At 62.8% G+C, this 16,364-nt stretch overlaps 2 protein-coding genes across 2 annotated transcripts in view; one reads left to right on the forward strand and one right to left on the reverse strand.

The window, feature by feature from the left end:
- SH2D3C (SH2 domain containing 3C) overlaps nt 1–8,289 on the reverse strand; it is a 19,156-nt gene extending 10,867 nt beyond the window's left edge. Inside the window, exons 1-3 of the mRNA XM_026049332.1 lie at nt 8,250–8,289; nt 6,144–6,729; nt 2,803–2,842 (exon numbers count right to left, since the gene is read on the reverse strand). Of these exons, the coding sequence (XP_025905117.1) occupies nt 2,803–2,842; nt 6,144–6,729; nt 8,250–8,289 (666 nt within the window). The remainder of the gene's footprint in view (nt 1–2,802; nt 2,843–6,143; nt 6,730–8,249) is intronic.
- A 1,221-nt stretch (nt 8,290–9,510) lies between these two features.
- Nucleotides 9,511–16,017, forward strand: CDK9 (cyclin dependent kinase 9). The gene is made up of 7 exons (XM_026049484.1): nt 9,511–9,619; nt 9,882–9,963; nt 10,530–10,620; nt 12,228–12,394; nt 12,581–12,752; nt 12,826–12,974; nt 14,493–16,017. The coding sequence occupies exons 1-7, from the start codon at nt 9,528–9,530 to the stop codon at nt 14,856–14,858; spliced, it is 1,119 nt and encodes a 372-aa protein (XP_025905269.1). The 5' UTR covers nt 9,511–9,527; the 3' UTR covers nt 14,859–16,017.
- Nucleotides 16,018–16,364: the final 347 nt, after the last annotated feature.

The raw sequence follows: 16,364 nt of genomic DNA on the forward strand, positions 1-16,364 counted from the left end.
AGCTCGTGTGGCCCCGGCCCCGGCCCCGGCTCCGCCGGCCCCGGCTCCCCCGGCTCCCCGCGCGCTGCGGGGCTCTGGGACCGCGACCCTGGCCAGCCTGGCACCCCCATCCCCCAGGGGGTCCTGGCACCCCCATTTCCCCCATCCCCCTGAGGGGCCTGGCACCCCCATCTCCCCCTACAGCTCTGAGAAGTACAGGCACCTCCCATCTCCCTCCATCCCCAGGGGCGTCCTGGCACCCCCCATCTCACTCCATCCTCCAGGGAGATCCTGGAACGCCGCAATTTCCTCCAGCTTCATGGGGGGGATCTCAGCACCCCCATCTCCCTCCATTCCCATGGGGGTCCTGGCACCCCTATCTCCCTCCACCTCCATGGGGGTCCTGGCACTCTGCAATTTCCCCCAGCCTCATGGCAGGGAGGTCTCAGCACCCCCATCTCATGCCATTCCCATGGAGGTCCTGGCACCCCCCCCATCTCCCTCCACCTCAATGGGGGTCCTGGTACCCCCATCTCCCCCCATCTGTGAGGACACCCGGTACCCCCAGCTCACCTCATGCCCCCACCCCAGATGTCTCTGCACTTCCCATTGGCACCCATGGGGTAGGGACACCCTCACGGGTCTTCTGTCCTTGTCCCCAAGGCCTGTCGCCCTCCCCCTCATCCCCTCTGCCCTTCCTCGCTCTCCCTGGGGACACCCCTGTCCCACTGCCCCCCCAGCAGTGGTTTTTTGAGGGGGAGCCCCGGACATGGTTTGGGAGCTGCTGGTGGTGCCCATCTGCTTCCCACGTAGGCCACGTCTAAGCTATCTTTAATTAAGGCTCTACTTCAGTTTAATTAAGGCCACGGATTCGCGATAGGGGACGAGTGCGGCAGCGYCGGTGACTCAAAGCGGTGCTGGAGCCCGGCAGGCTGCACAGCGGGGGGAGCGGGAACCCCCCGGCACGCTCCCAACTGCCCCCCTAGCCCCAAATCCCGGCCCCCTTCACCCACACTTGGATTTAATGACTGCAAGAGGGGTCCAGCRGGGCCGAGGGTCCGCTGCCCTGCACCTGGGTTCAACCCTGCTCCAGGTAATTGGAGTCTCTGCACTCCCAGGTCTCCGCCAGCTCGGAATTATTCTGCCGCGTCCCACTGGTGTGGAAAACTTCCACATATGCTGTGTTCGCGCGAGCCCCCGCAGCCCGAGACGAGGAGGAAGGGAGCGCGAGCGCAGGGGCGGCTGCTGGCACGGCCCCATCCGCCTGGGAGGGGAGCGGAGAGCCCCGGCTCTCCTGCTGCCGCGCGGGTCCGAGCGACGGAGCAGATGGCAGCGCGCTGGGAACGGCCGCTGCCAGCGGAGCCGCCTCTGGATCAGATTCCCGCAAAGACTTCTGCTCCACGGCGGCTTGGGCTGCTCGGAGGCTCCCTGCGGGTGGGCGAGAGGGGGCCTCCCCATCCGCCTACGCCTCTCAGGCCGCAATGGGTCTGGGCCAAAATCACCAGATTTTGGGGCGCCATGGAAGCCAAATGCCTTCAAGAGGCTTCTCATCCCAACACACGTCGGCTCTCTCGGGGGGAATGGGGTTTTACGGTGCCTGCCGCAGAGCTGCACCCGCCAGGGCTTCCAGTGAGCGGGGCCAGTGCTGGATCCCCCGGCAGCTTGGGAACATCAGCACTCAGGTTGTCCTGAGGCCAAGGCTGCCCTTGGCCACCAGCCGCTTCTGGGCCTGCTCCTCCTCCTCCTCCCGACCTTCGCGGTCCATCACTGCACCTCTGACCACGGCCTGGGGACACAAGGGCTGTCCTCCCGGGCAGAGGAGCCTGGCGATGCCACCAACCCGCAGCGCTGGCAGAGACCTCCCCGTGGCCACGTGGTGGCCCAGGCCAGACGCTGCCAGGTGCTCCTGGCCACCGGGGCCGGGGGCTGCCAGCCCGAGTGCCCCCATCACCTCATGGCTCTAAATCATCAGCTCCTTATCTGTCCCAACCAGCTGCCGCGGCGGCAGCCACCAGTGGCTCCCAGCGCTGAAGGGAAGCAGGGCATAAATCGCACTTGGTGGCCACAGGTGTCGGGATGGGTGAGAAAGGGAGGGCAGTGCCAGCGGGACGGGGTTTTGCCCATTGCTCAGCGATGGGCTCAGCCCATTAACTCGGGAGCCACAAAACGCGCCCRTCTCGAGGGGCACACGCGGGTGGGACAAGGGAAACAACACCAGAAAGTGCCCTCAGCCCCACGCTGAGGGTCCTGCCTGCACGAACAAGGAATCCCCATGCCCCAACGTGCCCTCATGGCCACCCGGGAGACACCCATGAAGTCGTCGCATGGCAGCGCCCTACCGAGCAGGCCGGGTTTAGATGATCCAACCCCCAAATGCCCCATGTCCCCATGTCCCCCCGCGCCAGCAGTCTCCTGCGAGGGGCCGGCTCCCGCGCAGCCAGGCGCCTCGCTAATGAATTTCTGGCCAGACATGAGGCGTCCTCAGGAATGTTAATAGTTTGCTGGAGGATAAGCGAGAGCTTTGCAGAGATTTACGGGCACTTTGGTGGGACGGCCGTGCGCACGGCCCCAGTCCTGCCCTGGCTCCGTGGGGACGGTGACGGGAGGCAGCCCCTGCGAAACGCAGGCAGCTCCCGGACCCTGCGCCGGCTCCAGCCGGGAAGCCGCTCTGGTCCCTGTGTTGGGCCGGGGCCCTGCTGTCCTCAGGGCACGTGTGACYGTCACCGTCACCCACGGAGAGCCACCAGGAGCCAGGGCACGTGTCAGCACTGCTGGCACCACGCGGAGGGGCTCTGGTTGGGCAGGCTGCACGCGGCCTCTTACCTTGACGTACTCGCTGCCGGACTCCAGGCTGTCGTGGGAGCTAGAAAAGGAGGAAAGAACAAAAATAAGTAAATGTGCAGGATGAGGTCAGAGGAGGTGGTTGCAGGGGGCAGTTTGGGACAGGCCCCCGAGGCTGTGTCACCCCCCAGGGTGCCGCGCGCCCGCTCTCAGCGCCGAGCTCGGCCTCCCTAATGCGATCAGGGCAGAGCGAGGCCGTTCCAGGGGATCTCGCCTCAAATCGGCTTGGGAGCATGTGAGCGGAGCGGGGCGGGCCCGCGCRCCAGCGAGCGCTCGGGAGCACCTGGCCCCGTTCCCGCAGCCCCGCGTTCCCACGGCCCGTCCGGGCACAGGGTGCCTGGGGACACGCCGTCCGCGCAGGCGCTTCCTGCCGCGCGGCGGGCGCCACGTGCCGCGGGGCGGGCGCGTCGGGCTGCCGCGGAGCACCAGCTACCGGCTCTTCCCGATATTTCTCCACGGCCTCACGCACCCCTGCAGAAATCCACCCTGCACTGAAGCTGCAGAGATCTTCCTCTTCTCCTCGGTGACATGTTCACTCTTGGCCCTACTGACGACTAACCTGGCAGCTCTGAGACACAACTAATCCGGCAGCTTCTCTGCCAGATGATGAGGGGCACAGGCGGCTGCTGCTCTTCCCCACTCAACTGGCAATTCTGTGCCCACTTTTTAACCCCTTTTGGCTCCAGGTATTATCGGTATGGATGAGTCCAAAGGGATTTCACGAGCAGGGAAGCAGCAGCTCTCCCAGCTGGAACAAGCCAATGTTTCCCCACCCAGGTCTCAACTTTAAGGACGAAATACAAAAATCCAGACTTCTTTCATCAGACCCATGTCCCCTACCCCAGATGTGTCCTGCCACCATCCCGGGCCATCTGCCCGGCACCCAGCAGATCCCGCTCTCCCTTCCCGAGCCTGAGCTGCTCRGGAGGGGAAAATGGGGCTGGGAATCGCTCAGTTAGGGTGGAAAAGGCACAGGAGGGGCTTGGGGGAGCTGAGGGGGGCTCAGGCCGCCCACAGGCTCCTCGCGTCCMGGCGCTGCCTCTCCAGCCCGTCTGCGTTTCACACGGGAAACCCGTGAGAAAATAAAGGGCAGGAGGCCGGGGGGCCTCCGGGCAGGAAATCGGGAGCATGGGAGCAGCTGGGAAGCGGCGCTGAGCGCCCTGCGCGGGGAGGCCCTGCCGGGGAGCCGGGCSGAGGGCAGCAGCTGTGGCGCGAGGGCAGGGGCGCCCAGGCCCCGGCTCACCGCATTCCTGCAGGAAACGGCGGCGTTTGGGGGGCAGCCGGAGAAATTCCAGGGCTGGAATTTGCTTTTGCTCTGCCGGGGACACAGCTGAGGGCATGGGGAGCTGCTGGGAGCTGCGCTAGCAGGACGGGGTGGGGGTCCCACGGTGGCTTTGGGGCCTGTGGGGCCTCGCAGCGCTCCTGTCCATGCCCAGCACCAGGCCGGCTTGGGGGCCGGTGCCGTGGCTGGTCCGTGGTCCAGAGCCCCGGCCCGTCCTCYGGACTGCGGCGTCAGGGCAGCGCAGCCAAGCGGGGGCACCGGCGCCTCCCTTACCCCCGTGCCGGGGCGGCCTCGCTGCGGCTCTCGGGGCGAAGGCGCTGCCGAGGGCTCCGGCAGCAGCGCGGGGCTGTGGGGCCCAGCCCGTGCCCCACGGGAAGCGGCATTTCCCGTGCACGGCCCTTTTCCGGAGGGAAGTGGAGTCACGTCCGCTCGCGGCTCCGCTCGCGGCTCCGGCACTGCCCGGGCTCCGCGCGGGGCAGGGGCAGAGCCCCCGAGGCCGAGTTCTGCCCCACGCTCCCAGCGAGGAGCTCGGCCACTGTTCCCGTCAACGCGGCCCTGGGCAACGTGGAGGGGCGCCTGGCCCTTGACTTTGGGGCTCCCTGCTGGGCTGGCAGCGGCCAGACCCACCTGGGAGCGGCCGGCGCTGGCGCCGGGTCTCGCCTGCCTGCGGTTTCCGTGGCTGATGGGCTCGTTCTTTCCATGAGTGGATCCTCCATGGTGCTCGGTGGCCGCGCGGCGCCCCCGGCAGCACCCCGAGCCCCCCCCGCAGCTTTGCAAGCCCGTCTGGGGCTCTTTGAAGCCCCCCTGCTCCTGCCCCGGCCCGGCCCCTCTGCCGTGCCSCTCCGCACTGCTTACCTGCCATGGCCCAGGGGGCAAAGCCTCCTGCCCACCTCGGTCATCTGCGCTGCCGAGCGCTGCCGCGGACGGGGAGAAGCTCTCGGGGACGAGCGGCCGCCCGGCTCTGAGCGCCCGACTTTGGGCTGCGCCAGGCGGCGGCCGCCGCGGACCCTCCTCCTTCCCGTCCCGGCCCTCCTCCGGCCCTCCCTTGGCGCCCGCCGAGGAATGCTGGCTCCGGCAGGAATTCCTCTGCGTCCCCCTGCTCCTGGCACCGCGCGGAGCCTCCCTGGTGTGAGCCCCGGGTAACGGGGAGCCCGTGTGGAGAGACGGGTCGGGGCCGGCGCCACGGGCGCCCGGTCGGAGCAGAAGGGAGGGTTGCGCACACGCGGAGCTGCGCGGGGCACCAGTTGGAGCCCCGCTGATGGGCAGGGCTTTCAAAGCAGGGCTTCCAAACCCTCCCAGGGAGCCTGAGGGCAAAGACCTCCAAAGGAGGCAGCGGGTCTGGGAGAGGGGCAGAGGCGCCGGCGCTCGCTCCCGCTGTGCCTGCCCCGCGCGCTGCTCCCGCGCGCCGCCGCATCCCGGCTCCGCAGGGCTCTTCCCCGTCCCGCAAAGCCAAGCGCCGGCCCGGGGAGCTGGGGAGGGAGGTTGCCCTGTGCCCGTGCGGTGCCTCCCACTGGGGTTTAABGGCTGGGGAGAGATGTGGGAAGGGGTGGGTGGGTTCTGGGGACTGCCCTGGTGCTGCTTTGGTGGGGCAAGGATGGGAGGAAGGGAGAAAGGGAGAATGAGATGGAGGAAGAACAGGGGACACAAATGGGAGCTCTCCACGCTGGTGCGTGTGGCGAGGAGCCCTGAGCCCCATGGAGAATCCGGAGCTGGGAGGGAGCGGCCAGCAGGACAAGGGGAAGCGCAGACCGAGCGAGGCCGCGGGATGTTTCCCGCCCAGTCGGAAACAGGCGGGAGAGCCACAATCCCAGAGGAAGCGCTGCGTTCCGGAGCGCCTGAGGTGGCAGTGTGGCTAGGTCTGCCAGGTGCATCCCGCGAGCGAGGCGGGCACAGGGACCCGGCGCTGCCGCCCTTGGCTCCCGGTGGCGCCCGCTCCTGCCCCGGGCACCCCAGCAGGGGCCGGGGCYGTGGACACGCAGCCTCGTGCGGGGAGGGATGTGCTGGTGGCACGGGAGCGCCCGGTGCGAGCTGAGCGCCTTACCTGCGCCGTGCTCCCTCGCTGGGGCCCTCGTGCCCCTTCTCCAGCAGGTCGGCACCGACAGTCCCTGCTCCAGCRACCGCGGCTGGGCCCGGGGCTGGGCTGGGGCTTGGAGCCGCTGGCTCAGGCTGCGAGACCATCCCCGAAAGCTCCCGGTCGCTCCCGGCCCTGGCTGCCCCCAGCGCGTCCAAGGGCACAGCCTCTTCCTCCTGCCGCCGTCTGTCCCCAGCTGGTGCGTGCGGGTCYGTGCCGGGAACACGGCAGGACGCGGGGAGCGGGGATGCGGCGGTGGCACTTGGGATGCCTCTGTCACGGCTGCTCTGGGCGCTCCTGGCCTGGCCCGGGCTCCGGGCCGCCTTGTGCAGGTTGAGCCTGGGCATGGTGCCCATGTGGCTGTACATGTCGGACGACCTGGCGTAGGGCGCCGGGCTCTTGGGCATGGCGTGCAGGTCGTCCCGGGCGCTGTCGGGCGGCTCCCCCAGCGCCGTGCCCAGGCCCTCGGCGGAGGCGGTGGCCACCGACACGCGCCGCAGCGCGAAGCCGCGGGGCAGGCTGCTCAGGCTCCCGAAGCCCTTGAACTTGAACAGTTCTGGCGGGAAGAGAGGATGGGGAAAGGGGTTAGTGCCAGCACGGGGTGATGGTGGSTGCACCCGGGGGCGCAAGTGAGCTCGGAGCCGGCGCTGCCCTCCCGCGAGCRGCTGGCGGGACCCGGCGGCAAATGCATCCCCCGCAGCGACGTTCCCCAGCATGGCCCCAGGGTGCAGGGAGAGCCGCGYGTGCAGGAACCCCCCGGGGAATCCCAGCCCTTGGGACCTCCTCCCTAAGGGCCGCTTGTCCCGGTGGCATCCCCGCTGTTCCGGGCGGGCACTATCTCCGCGTGCACGRAGTGGATGGGTGCAGGTGGGCACCGCTCCAGCCCGGTGTGCACGAGCTCCTGAGGACAGGGCGCCAGGGCACTGGTGACGCGGCAGCGGCTGCAGACAGGAGCCTGCAGGAGCCGAGCGAGCAGCCGCGGGGCTCGCAATGCGTGGGGCCTGGGCGCCTTGCGCTGCCGCCCCGCTCCGCTCCGTGGGCCGCAGCCCCGTGCGCGGCGGAGCCTCCGTGTGCCGGGAGCCTCCGGCATTTCGCAACGCGGCCGGTGGGGCCCTGCGGAGCCGCTTCCCCTTCAGGAAAGCCGAGCGTGTCAAGACAGGAAGCCGAGAGCGGCCGCGGAGCCGTGCGAGGAGCCCAGGTGGCCGCGCGGGGCCGCAGCACCGGGGCCGCGGCCTCTGCCACCCCACGGGTGCCCCTGCGCACGGGGGAGACGCGGCCGAAGAGGCTGCACTAAAGCCACGCGCAGGAACCACCCGGCTGCGGCAGCAGGAAGGCTGAGGGCAGAATTGTCCCCTCTGCGGGGCAAATCCTGGCCGGGCCGGGTCGTGGGATACGGACGGCGCCGAGGGAGTGCGGCTCCCAGCACGTGGGGCCGGCAGGCAGGAATGCCGGGAGCAGCGGGAGGGCAGCGCGCGGGGCTCGCTCGCTGCAGCCGCCTCTGAGGCCTCCGGGGAAAACCCCCGCTCCGCTCCGCTCTGCTCCGCTCCGTGGGAAAGGGCAGCGTTTGCTCCAGGAGGGCAGCCCAGCAGCTCCCTGCGAGAGCAGCACGGCCTCACGCGCGGCCTCCGCGYGGGATCCCGGCTGCATCCGTTAGGATTCGCCCCTCTGAAGCCCAGCTCGTCTGCTCACACCCCCCTGCATCCAGGGGTAAATATTCCCAGGGATACGTGGCCTGGGGAGCGGAAATCCCTTTGGGAYGGGGCGTTGGAGGCAGCCTTGGCCCTGCCACCTCCCCGCGCAGGGCTGYGCGAGGGCAGAGCCATCACAGCCGTCACCCCATTCCCAGGTCCCAAGCTCCCAGGTCCCAGGTGGGTCACTCCACACCACAGGGATGCAAATGCCTGCATCCTTCCACCCCGCACCCCAGCCTGGATGAACCCGGAGCCCGCGCGGCCCCTGAGGCCCCCAGGAAGCGGCGACCTGCAGAGCACCCACAGGAGCACCCGCAGAGCATCCGCTCGTACCCCGCTCGTGGGCATCCGCCGCCCCGCCGCCCCTGCCCCCGCGGCCACTCACTGAACTTCTTGAAGGCCCCTCGTTTCTGGCCCTCGGCCATGGCGGCGGCGCGAGGGGCGGCGGGGGCTGTGAAGCGGGCGCCCTCCCTGCCCCGCTCCTCCCTTCCTGCCCCTCCGCCTCCGCGCGCCGCTTCCTCCCGCCGCCGCCGCCCGCGACGCCCCCGCGCCGCCGCAACGCCCCCGCGCCGGGTGACGGCCCCCAGGGACCATGGCGGGTGCCGGTGTCACCACGGCCACCGACCGCTCTCCTGGGGCCCTTTGGGAGCCCCTCTGGGAGCTCCTTTGGGAGTCCCTTTAGGAGCCCCTCTGGGATCCCCATTGGGACCCCCCTGGGAGCCCCTCTGTGGGTGCAGGGRTTCCCATGGGATGGTCCCCAGGCTGGATAGACCTATGGGAGCCTTTTCCCGGCTTCTGGCCTCTGCGCAGGAGGCAGCACGTGCAGCCGGGAGCCATCCCTGCACCTCCCGACGGATGCAGCTCGTTGCATTTCCCAACCCTGGGAGCAGCTTAAAACGACCCCAGACAAGTGGTTCTGCCCCCGGGGGAGGCCACGGCCGCGGGCAGCTCCTAGGAGGGATCCTGGTTGCTCCGTACGTCTTCACCAGCACATCCATGGGAAGGGGCCCCGCGACCGCCCCRTCCCCGGCAAGGCCGTCGCTGCTGCTGCTACATGCCCGGGTATCAGCACCAGGGGGCTGATGGGGAATCCCTGGCACCGGGATCGCTAATTCCAGCGGGCACGAACTCGCTCTGAAATGGGGCATGGACACAGACGTGGACATGGACACAGACACGGACATGGATATGGATATRGACGCGGCTGCATCCCGGCGATGCCAGGGCAAAGAATACAGCTCAGGACAGTGTTGGTGTGGACACTGGGGCAGTTGYCTGCTGGGAAACCCGCAGGAGGCTGCGGGGGATCCCGTTGCCCCCAGGCACATCCTGACGCGGAGGTTCCGTCCGCACCATGGCCCCTGTCTTGGGGGGTGATGGGAGGACCACAGTGTCCATGTGGCCACAACGCCCCGCATGGGAGCGCTGGGAAGGGCGCGCCCCGCCGAGCTGGAATTCCGGGTTCTGCTGGAATATTTGGGAGCGACTTTCCCTTTCCTAGGGAAGGTGGCGGGGGCCGCGCCGCCCCCAACATGGCGGCGCCCCCTTAGAACTACAAATCCCAGGGTCCCTCGCGACGCTGGGTGGAAGGTGCGCGTCGCGGCGGCGGGCCGGAAGCGGAAGGCGACGGCGGCGGGTTTGGGGAGCGGGGCGGGCGGGCGGCATGGCGAAGCAGTACGACATGGTGGAGTGTCCCTTCTGCGACGAGGTGTCCAAGTACGAGAAGCTCGCCAAGATCGGGCAGGGCACGTTCGGGTGAGCGCCGCCGCCCCGCCGCCCGCGCCCCGGCCACGCCGAGGCCTCGCCGCCCCCTCGCCCGCTCCGCCGGTCCCTTTAGGCCCGTGGGCACCGGGGCCTCCCCCCGCCCGGGGCCCTCCGCCTTGAGGGGACCGGGGCTTGGCGCAGCGCGGGGCGTCTCCATGGAGCTCTGGATTGTTTACGTGGCGCCGGGCTCCTCTTCTCCTTACTCCGTCCCATATATACATATTTTTTTSTTTTCCTCGCTGTTTTTTTCCAGGGAGGTTTTCAAAGCAAAGCACCGTCAGACGGGCAAGAAGGTGGCGCTGAAGAAGGTGCTGATGGAGAACGAGAAGGAGGGGGTGAGTGGCGGGGAGGCTGCTCCGCTCTGCGGGGAGGAGCGGGAGTCGCGGGGAAGGCTGGTGTTGGGGGCCGCTGCTGTGGGTCGCTCTGTAGCGCGTCCGTGTTATGGTTTTTAGCAGTTTTTATTGCTGAAACGTGCCAAATGTTGGACTCTTGAAGGTGTGGATGGGATTTCAGCCCCGGGATCTTGGCTCGTTTTCCTCTCGTGTTGATAACGCTGTTGTGGCCGGCGCTGCAGTGTTTGGGCAGGTTTCCTTGTGCCTTGAGGTGTTTGTGGTGTGGTGCCCCTGTCGTGCACAGACCTGGTGCGGCACGAGCAGCTCTACCCAGCCTGGGCAGCCCTCTCAAATGCCCCGCAGAGAGCAGGAGCCGGCGTGGCGGGGAGTGGATTACGGCCGCCCCAGCACTGGGTTTATTTTTCAGAGATCTGCTCTCCCTTTCGTGCCTCGCCAGGGTGCTRCTCGGGCAGGGCCCCTGCTCTGCTCCCGTCTCGGCCTCTGTTCCCGTGGTAACCGGGGCCTGCTCTGCCCTGCTCTCATCCCTGTTCTGTCTTTGTCCTTTCCAGTTCCCCATCACAGCCTTGCGAGAGATTAAAATCCTGCAGCTGCTCAAGCACGAGAATGTGGTGAACCTCATCGAGATCTGCAGGACCAAAGGTAGCCCAAGGTGCCCCTTTGCTGGGCACACGGGTGTTCATAGAATCACAGAATCCTTAATGTTGGAAGAGACCTCCAGAGATCCTCTAGTCCAACCCCCTGCACACGCAGGGTCACCTAGAGCAGGTGGCACAGGCTGCGTCCAAAGGGGTTGTGRAGATCTCCAGAGAAGGAGACTCCACAGCCCCTCTGTCTTGTGGCAGCCAGTGGAGTCCTGCAGCTCCTGAYTGAGAGGCTTTAAATAAACTAACCCTAGAAAGAAAAGCGAAGCCTGGGGTTCTCAGCGCTGGTCTTTTGGCTGTTTTACTTGTACGTGTCAGGAGCAGAGCTGTCCCTTTCTGGGTTTGCATGTGACGCTGCTCGAGAGCTTGGAGCTGATGCCACRGCACCAGCTGGGGACTCTCTAGCTCTGCTTCTGTGTGTGACAGTGACTGCTCGTGCTTCAAGGGCCGCCTTCAGAGTGCTCTGGCTCAGTGAGGGCAGCTCACGCAGCGCCTCCTGAGCTCTTCTTCCACCCCCTTCAAACTTGGTTGTTTCAGTTAAATAAAAATCCAAGTGAGGTGAATCTGCCTGTGCCTTTTTTTTTTAGTCCAGGCACTGACCTGGTAGAAGTCACTGACCTGAAGCCATTTCAGTGCTCCATTGCATATAGATTTTTTTTTTTTGTCTGAGATTTTAAAACTAAAATACACGAGGAAAAACCTCATTCATCATTAACAGAGGGTTTTGTGTGTTTTCTTTGCTTGTTTTCTTTTTTAAGTTTGCTGTGTGATTACAGCAGTCRATAGTGTCTGGTGTGCTGGAGGGAGCGATGTTTTGTAGCCATGTAAATTGTTTGCTCTTGGTTTGAATTCCCGTTTCTTTCCCAATGTATCTTGACCTCAGTTTCAGGCAAAATAGGAATGTTGTGTTTACTGTTACCACACTGCAAGCTAAGCTGTTCTCTTTATTTTTATGTTGAAAAGGTGTATTAAGGATCACCTTACTTGTTTAGAGAATTGTGCATCTTGTTTAACAGGCATCCTTCTGCTTAGCAAAGTGCTGTGTTAAGCGTGAAGTCCAAGGCTAAACTAGGCTCTCATTTTCTGTTTTTATTTGCCGATTTGCATATTTTGCTGATTAGAGCTGACAAAAATCAACCTTTTTTCCATAATCTTTTGCACATGTGCTCTAGGAGCAAGACTGGTGTCTTCATTTGGGGCTTCCTGTTATTGACTTTAAATTGCAATTGAAATTGGAGATCTAAATTGTTCTGATCCAGATCACTGCATTGTTGTAGATGCTGTGTGAGGTTGCAGAAAACTGCACTTTCTAATCGTGTATTAAGAAGTTGTCTGTGTTTCTGCACTTGTCCTGGGGCTGCCTTTGCTGCCTCTGGCACTGCTGCAGGGATAACACTTGGCTGGTAGCTCAGGTAGATGCAGTCACTGGCCACAAGCTGTAGAGAGGAAACCCCAGTTGTGCAGCACAACATTAAGGAAAAGAAAGCAGAGATTGTTTTTGTAGCCTTGCCTGCCTTGTGTTCTGGGGATGGATGGATGGAGGTCAAGGGGCTGTGGTGGGAACAAGGGACCCTCGCTCATGGTCTGTCCTTGCCTCTCTTGCAGCCTCTCCTTACAACCGCTGTAAGGGAAGCATCTACCTTGTGTTTGAATTCTGTGAGCATGACCTGGCCGGCCTTCTCAGCAACGCTCAYGTCAAGTTCACGCTCTCGGAGATCAAGAAAGTTATGCAGATGCTGCTGAATGGGCTTTACTACATCCACAGGAACAAGGTAAGGGGCCAGATGTGCGCTCCGAGGTCCGCCCTGCTCTCCATGCCCCCTTTGAAGCAGCGGGTGCCTTGGCTCGGCCTGCAGGGCGATGCTTTCTTGTCCATCGCCTCTGCAGTCTGCGCGTCCTGCTGGCACCAGGGTGCCCCAGGAGGACGCCCTAACCTTTTCGTGCCTGCTCTCGTGCAGATCTTGCATCGGGACATGAAAGCTGCGAACGTCCTCATCACRCGGGACGGTGTCCTGAAACTCGCAGATTTTGGGCTGGCTCGAGCTTTCAGCTTGGCTAAAAACAGCCAGCCAAACCGCTACACCAACCGGGTGGTGACTCTGTGGTACCGCCCGCCAGAGCTGCTCCTAGGTAGGAGGTGATGCCTCTCCCGGCTTCTCTTCCCTTCTCTTTCTGCACGTCACCTAACGTGGCGTCTGTTTAGGGGAGCGTGACTATGGCCCCCCCATTGACCTGTGGGGCGGAGGCTGCATCATGGCAGAGATGTGGACCCGCAGCCCCATCATGCAGGGGAACACGGAGCAGCACCAGCTCACCCTCATCAGCCAGCTCTGCGGCTCCATCACGCAGGAGGTGAGCGTTGAGCGCGGCCGCGGCGGGGCTTTGGGGGACAGGAGAGGAAGGGYGGGCTGGGGTGGGCACAGACCACACATCCCTGGTCCTCCTCCCTGCCCTGCCCGTGGTGAGCCCGGTGGGGAGTGTGCCCGGAGACCCCGCGTCCCTCCTCCCACAAATGTTAACTCCTGTGGGCCGGGTGCCCACCTGGGCACTGCTCGCTGCTCAGCGTCAGCTCCTGCTGGAGTTTCAGATAAAAGGGAGAATTTGGCCTCCCAGGCCCTCCTTGAGATAGGGAAGTTGCTTTAGAGCTGGGGAGATCTGGGTACAGAGAGCATGCTGGCCCTTCAGAGGGCGATAAAACAGAAGATTGTGTGTAGGAATCTCTTCTGATCTGTGGTTGGGGACAGTCTCTTAGACAAAAAAAAAAACCCAAACACCCTCAGTATTTTATGTTAGATAAAGAAGCGGGGTTTGCTCTGTGTGGAGGGATCTGTCTGAGGTGTTTTGCGGCAGCCACCTCTGTAAAATCTGGGATATGTTATCTCCCCTCAGCCCCTGGTAGTARTCTTGGGGTTTGCCTGCTGCAGTCACGTGTATGGAGTTTACCCACAATTTACACCCTTTTTTGCTTGGTTTTGTTTGCTCTGATTTCCCCATAAATGTTGTGTCTTTTAAAGAGCAAGTTACCTTGTGTTGTGAAGAACTTGTATGTTATCGAGTTGTTTCATCATGCACTATGTTTTGCTCTGTATCTGGAGAGTGGTGGGAGCAGATCTGTGCTAGCCCTGGGGACCAGGGTGTTGTTCCTGTGCAGATTTAACCAAAAAAAAAATCTGCTATCCAGCTTGGGATATGGGGCGTGAGCTTGGTCCTAACAGGCAGCCCTGTCTGGGGCAGCCCTTTTTTAAGGGTTGCTAGTCCTGCCCTCTTGTGGGAGATGGAACCTGGGGAGATCTTGTGGCCAGGGCTGGAGTCAAGTGGGGTGCTATAGGTAGGCCCTATATCAACATCAGCTGCAGAAGCCTGATGCCTCTTTACATGCACTTAAGATGCCTTACTTTGTATTTTCATATTTTCTGTGTTTGCTACATACTGGGTTGAGCTAAATAGTGGTGGCTGCAGCAGGATTTCCTTTGGAAGAATAAAAGGTCCAACCTACACTCAGGTTGTTCCTTAGCTGTAGGTTTTGTCCCTTGACCTTTCTGGATATCATCTTTGGCCACTTTCTCTAGAGGCTCTGTGGGGTGAGAATGGGGACGTTCTGGGAGATCCTYGGAAGCGCTGCGGTGGCAGGAGTCTGTTTTGACTTGTCCACGTGCCTCCAGGCTGTAGCAGAGAGCGTTGCCCTCTTGCTTGGCAGCGAAGTGCCTCCTTCACACTGTGGGAACAAAGTCTGCTGGCGCGGAGGTTATAAAATCRCATTGTTCCCTCTGCAGAGCTCGCCCCAGTTTGCCTGAGGGCATGAGCATCAAAAGCAGCTTGTTCTCTCTGTAACTAATTCCCCCTGYCCCTCCCACTCCGCCCCTGCCGCAGGTTTGGCCGAACGTGGACAAATACGAGCTGTACCAGAAGCTGGATCTCCCCAAGGGCCAGAAGCGCAAGGTCAAGGACCGCCTCAAAGCCTACGTCAAAGACCCCTACGCGCTGGACCTCATCGACAAGCTGCTGGTGCTGGACCCCGCGCAGAGGATCGACAGCGACGACGCGCTGAACCACGACTTCTTCTGGTCGGACCCTATGCCCTCGGACCTCAAAAACATGCTGTCCACCCACAACCAGTCCATGTTCGAGTACCTGGCCCCACCACGCCGACGGGGTGGGCACATGCCCCAGCAGCCAGCTAACCAGGGCAGGAACCCCACTGCCACCAACCAGACCGAGTTTGACAGAGTGTTTTGAGTGAGGCCTTCCTCAGCGGGGTCCTGCGGGCTCCCCATGGGGTGCTTTGAACGGGGACATCCTAGCAGGGCCCGCCTGTCTGGGAAGGGACTTACTCCAAGGCAAACTGCCTGCTGGTTTTAACCCCGTTGTCTCTTCTTTCTGCACGGCCGCTCTGTTGCAGCGGAGCTGCGGCGGGCGAGCTGTGGGACTGTGAGTGGGGAGGCGAGACACGCGAGCCCGGGGTTTTCTCTGCTGCTTTGGCCCGGAGCCTCGCCCCCCGTGATGCAATCTGTGCGTCGGTTACGGCAGTTTTGTGGATCGATTGTTAMGGACCTAGTGACAGAGAAGGTGGCTCAGTGGTTGCCAGAGCAAATGGTGCTGTGGCCAGCAAGCCTGGGGGAGCAGCTGCCAGGGACCACACGGGACCTATCGGGAGCTGTCTCAGATTCCAGTTGGTTCTAGCTTCTTCATGACATTTCCCTTGAGCGCCCTTTGAAGGGTTAATGTAGCACGAGGCAGGTCCCTCTGACTAAGGTGGGTGGTGCAGGCGGAGTTGCTCTAGGCAGCAAGACTAACTCTCACTGGAGACTCAGTCCTGGACCAGAAGGGACTTTCRGTGCAAACCAGAGCAGTGGGTGCTGACGCCTGGCTGCCCCACAAAGCCCGGGTTTAGGGCGGATCCGTCTCCATAACGGCCCTCACTCCGCAGCTGTGCTTTTTTTTTGTTGTAAACCACAGTGAAGATTCCCGCCCAGCCTCCGGCGTGCGTTTCCCACAGCGCTATCCACGACAGGGCCGTGCTGCCCTCAGTCTGGGGATGCTGCATTCCCAGCCGGACGGGCGCACGGTGGGCACTGCCACAGCTTGCCAAGACCAACCTGCAGGTAGCAAGTGCTCCTTCAGGCTGCTGCAGCCACCCAGTTCCCTCTGAACGTKTAGTCTTCCACAGCTGTCAGCTGCAGCTGGGTCTTTTCTCTGTAAGCCACAGGGGTCCCAAGTCTTTCTTTTTAAAAGTAACGTGTCCAACACGCACTGGATGATAACCTTTGGTATTTGGTAGGTTGTCCGTTAACCAGACTAATGGCAAAAGCCACGTTGCTTGCGGGAGATCGTGGGGCAGGGAGCGGTGCTGAGCGGACTGTTGTCAGAACAGAAAGTGAAGATGATAAAGGACGTCTATAAGGTAAATCTCTGTTGTTGTGGGGCTCTCAAATAGTGTTCAGCTGGGGGGGACGCAGTCTCTTCGGAAAAATGAAGTTGGTTGCAAGCAATAAGCTAGATTACTTCTGCCAGTTATGAATAAACACACTGCTGTTCCAAATGATTATTTTTTCCCCTGTGTAATTTTTTTTTCCTTTTCCCTAAAAGGAGAAACCAGCTCGAGTGCTGTGAAGGAGCACATCTTTGATGTGCTGAGGCAGGCAAGCAGATTCAAATTCAGACAAGCATAACTCACCTCAGTGGGGTGCTTTTTTTTTTTTTTTTTAATAAGTATATGAATTGTTTGACTCTGGTCTTGTGCTG

Source organism: Nothoprocta perdicaria, unplaced genomic scaffold, assembly GCF_003342845.1.
Source record: "Nothoprocta perdicaria isolate Ctin4 unplaced genomic scaffold, notPer1 scaffold_6, whole genome shotgun sequence".
In the NCBI taxonomy this organism is placed as follows: Eukaryota; Metazoa; Chordata; class Aves; order Tinamiformes; family Tinamidae; genus Nothoprocta; species Nothoprocta perdicaria.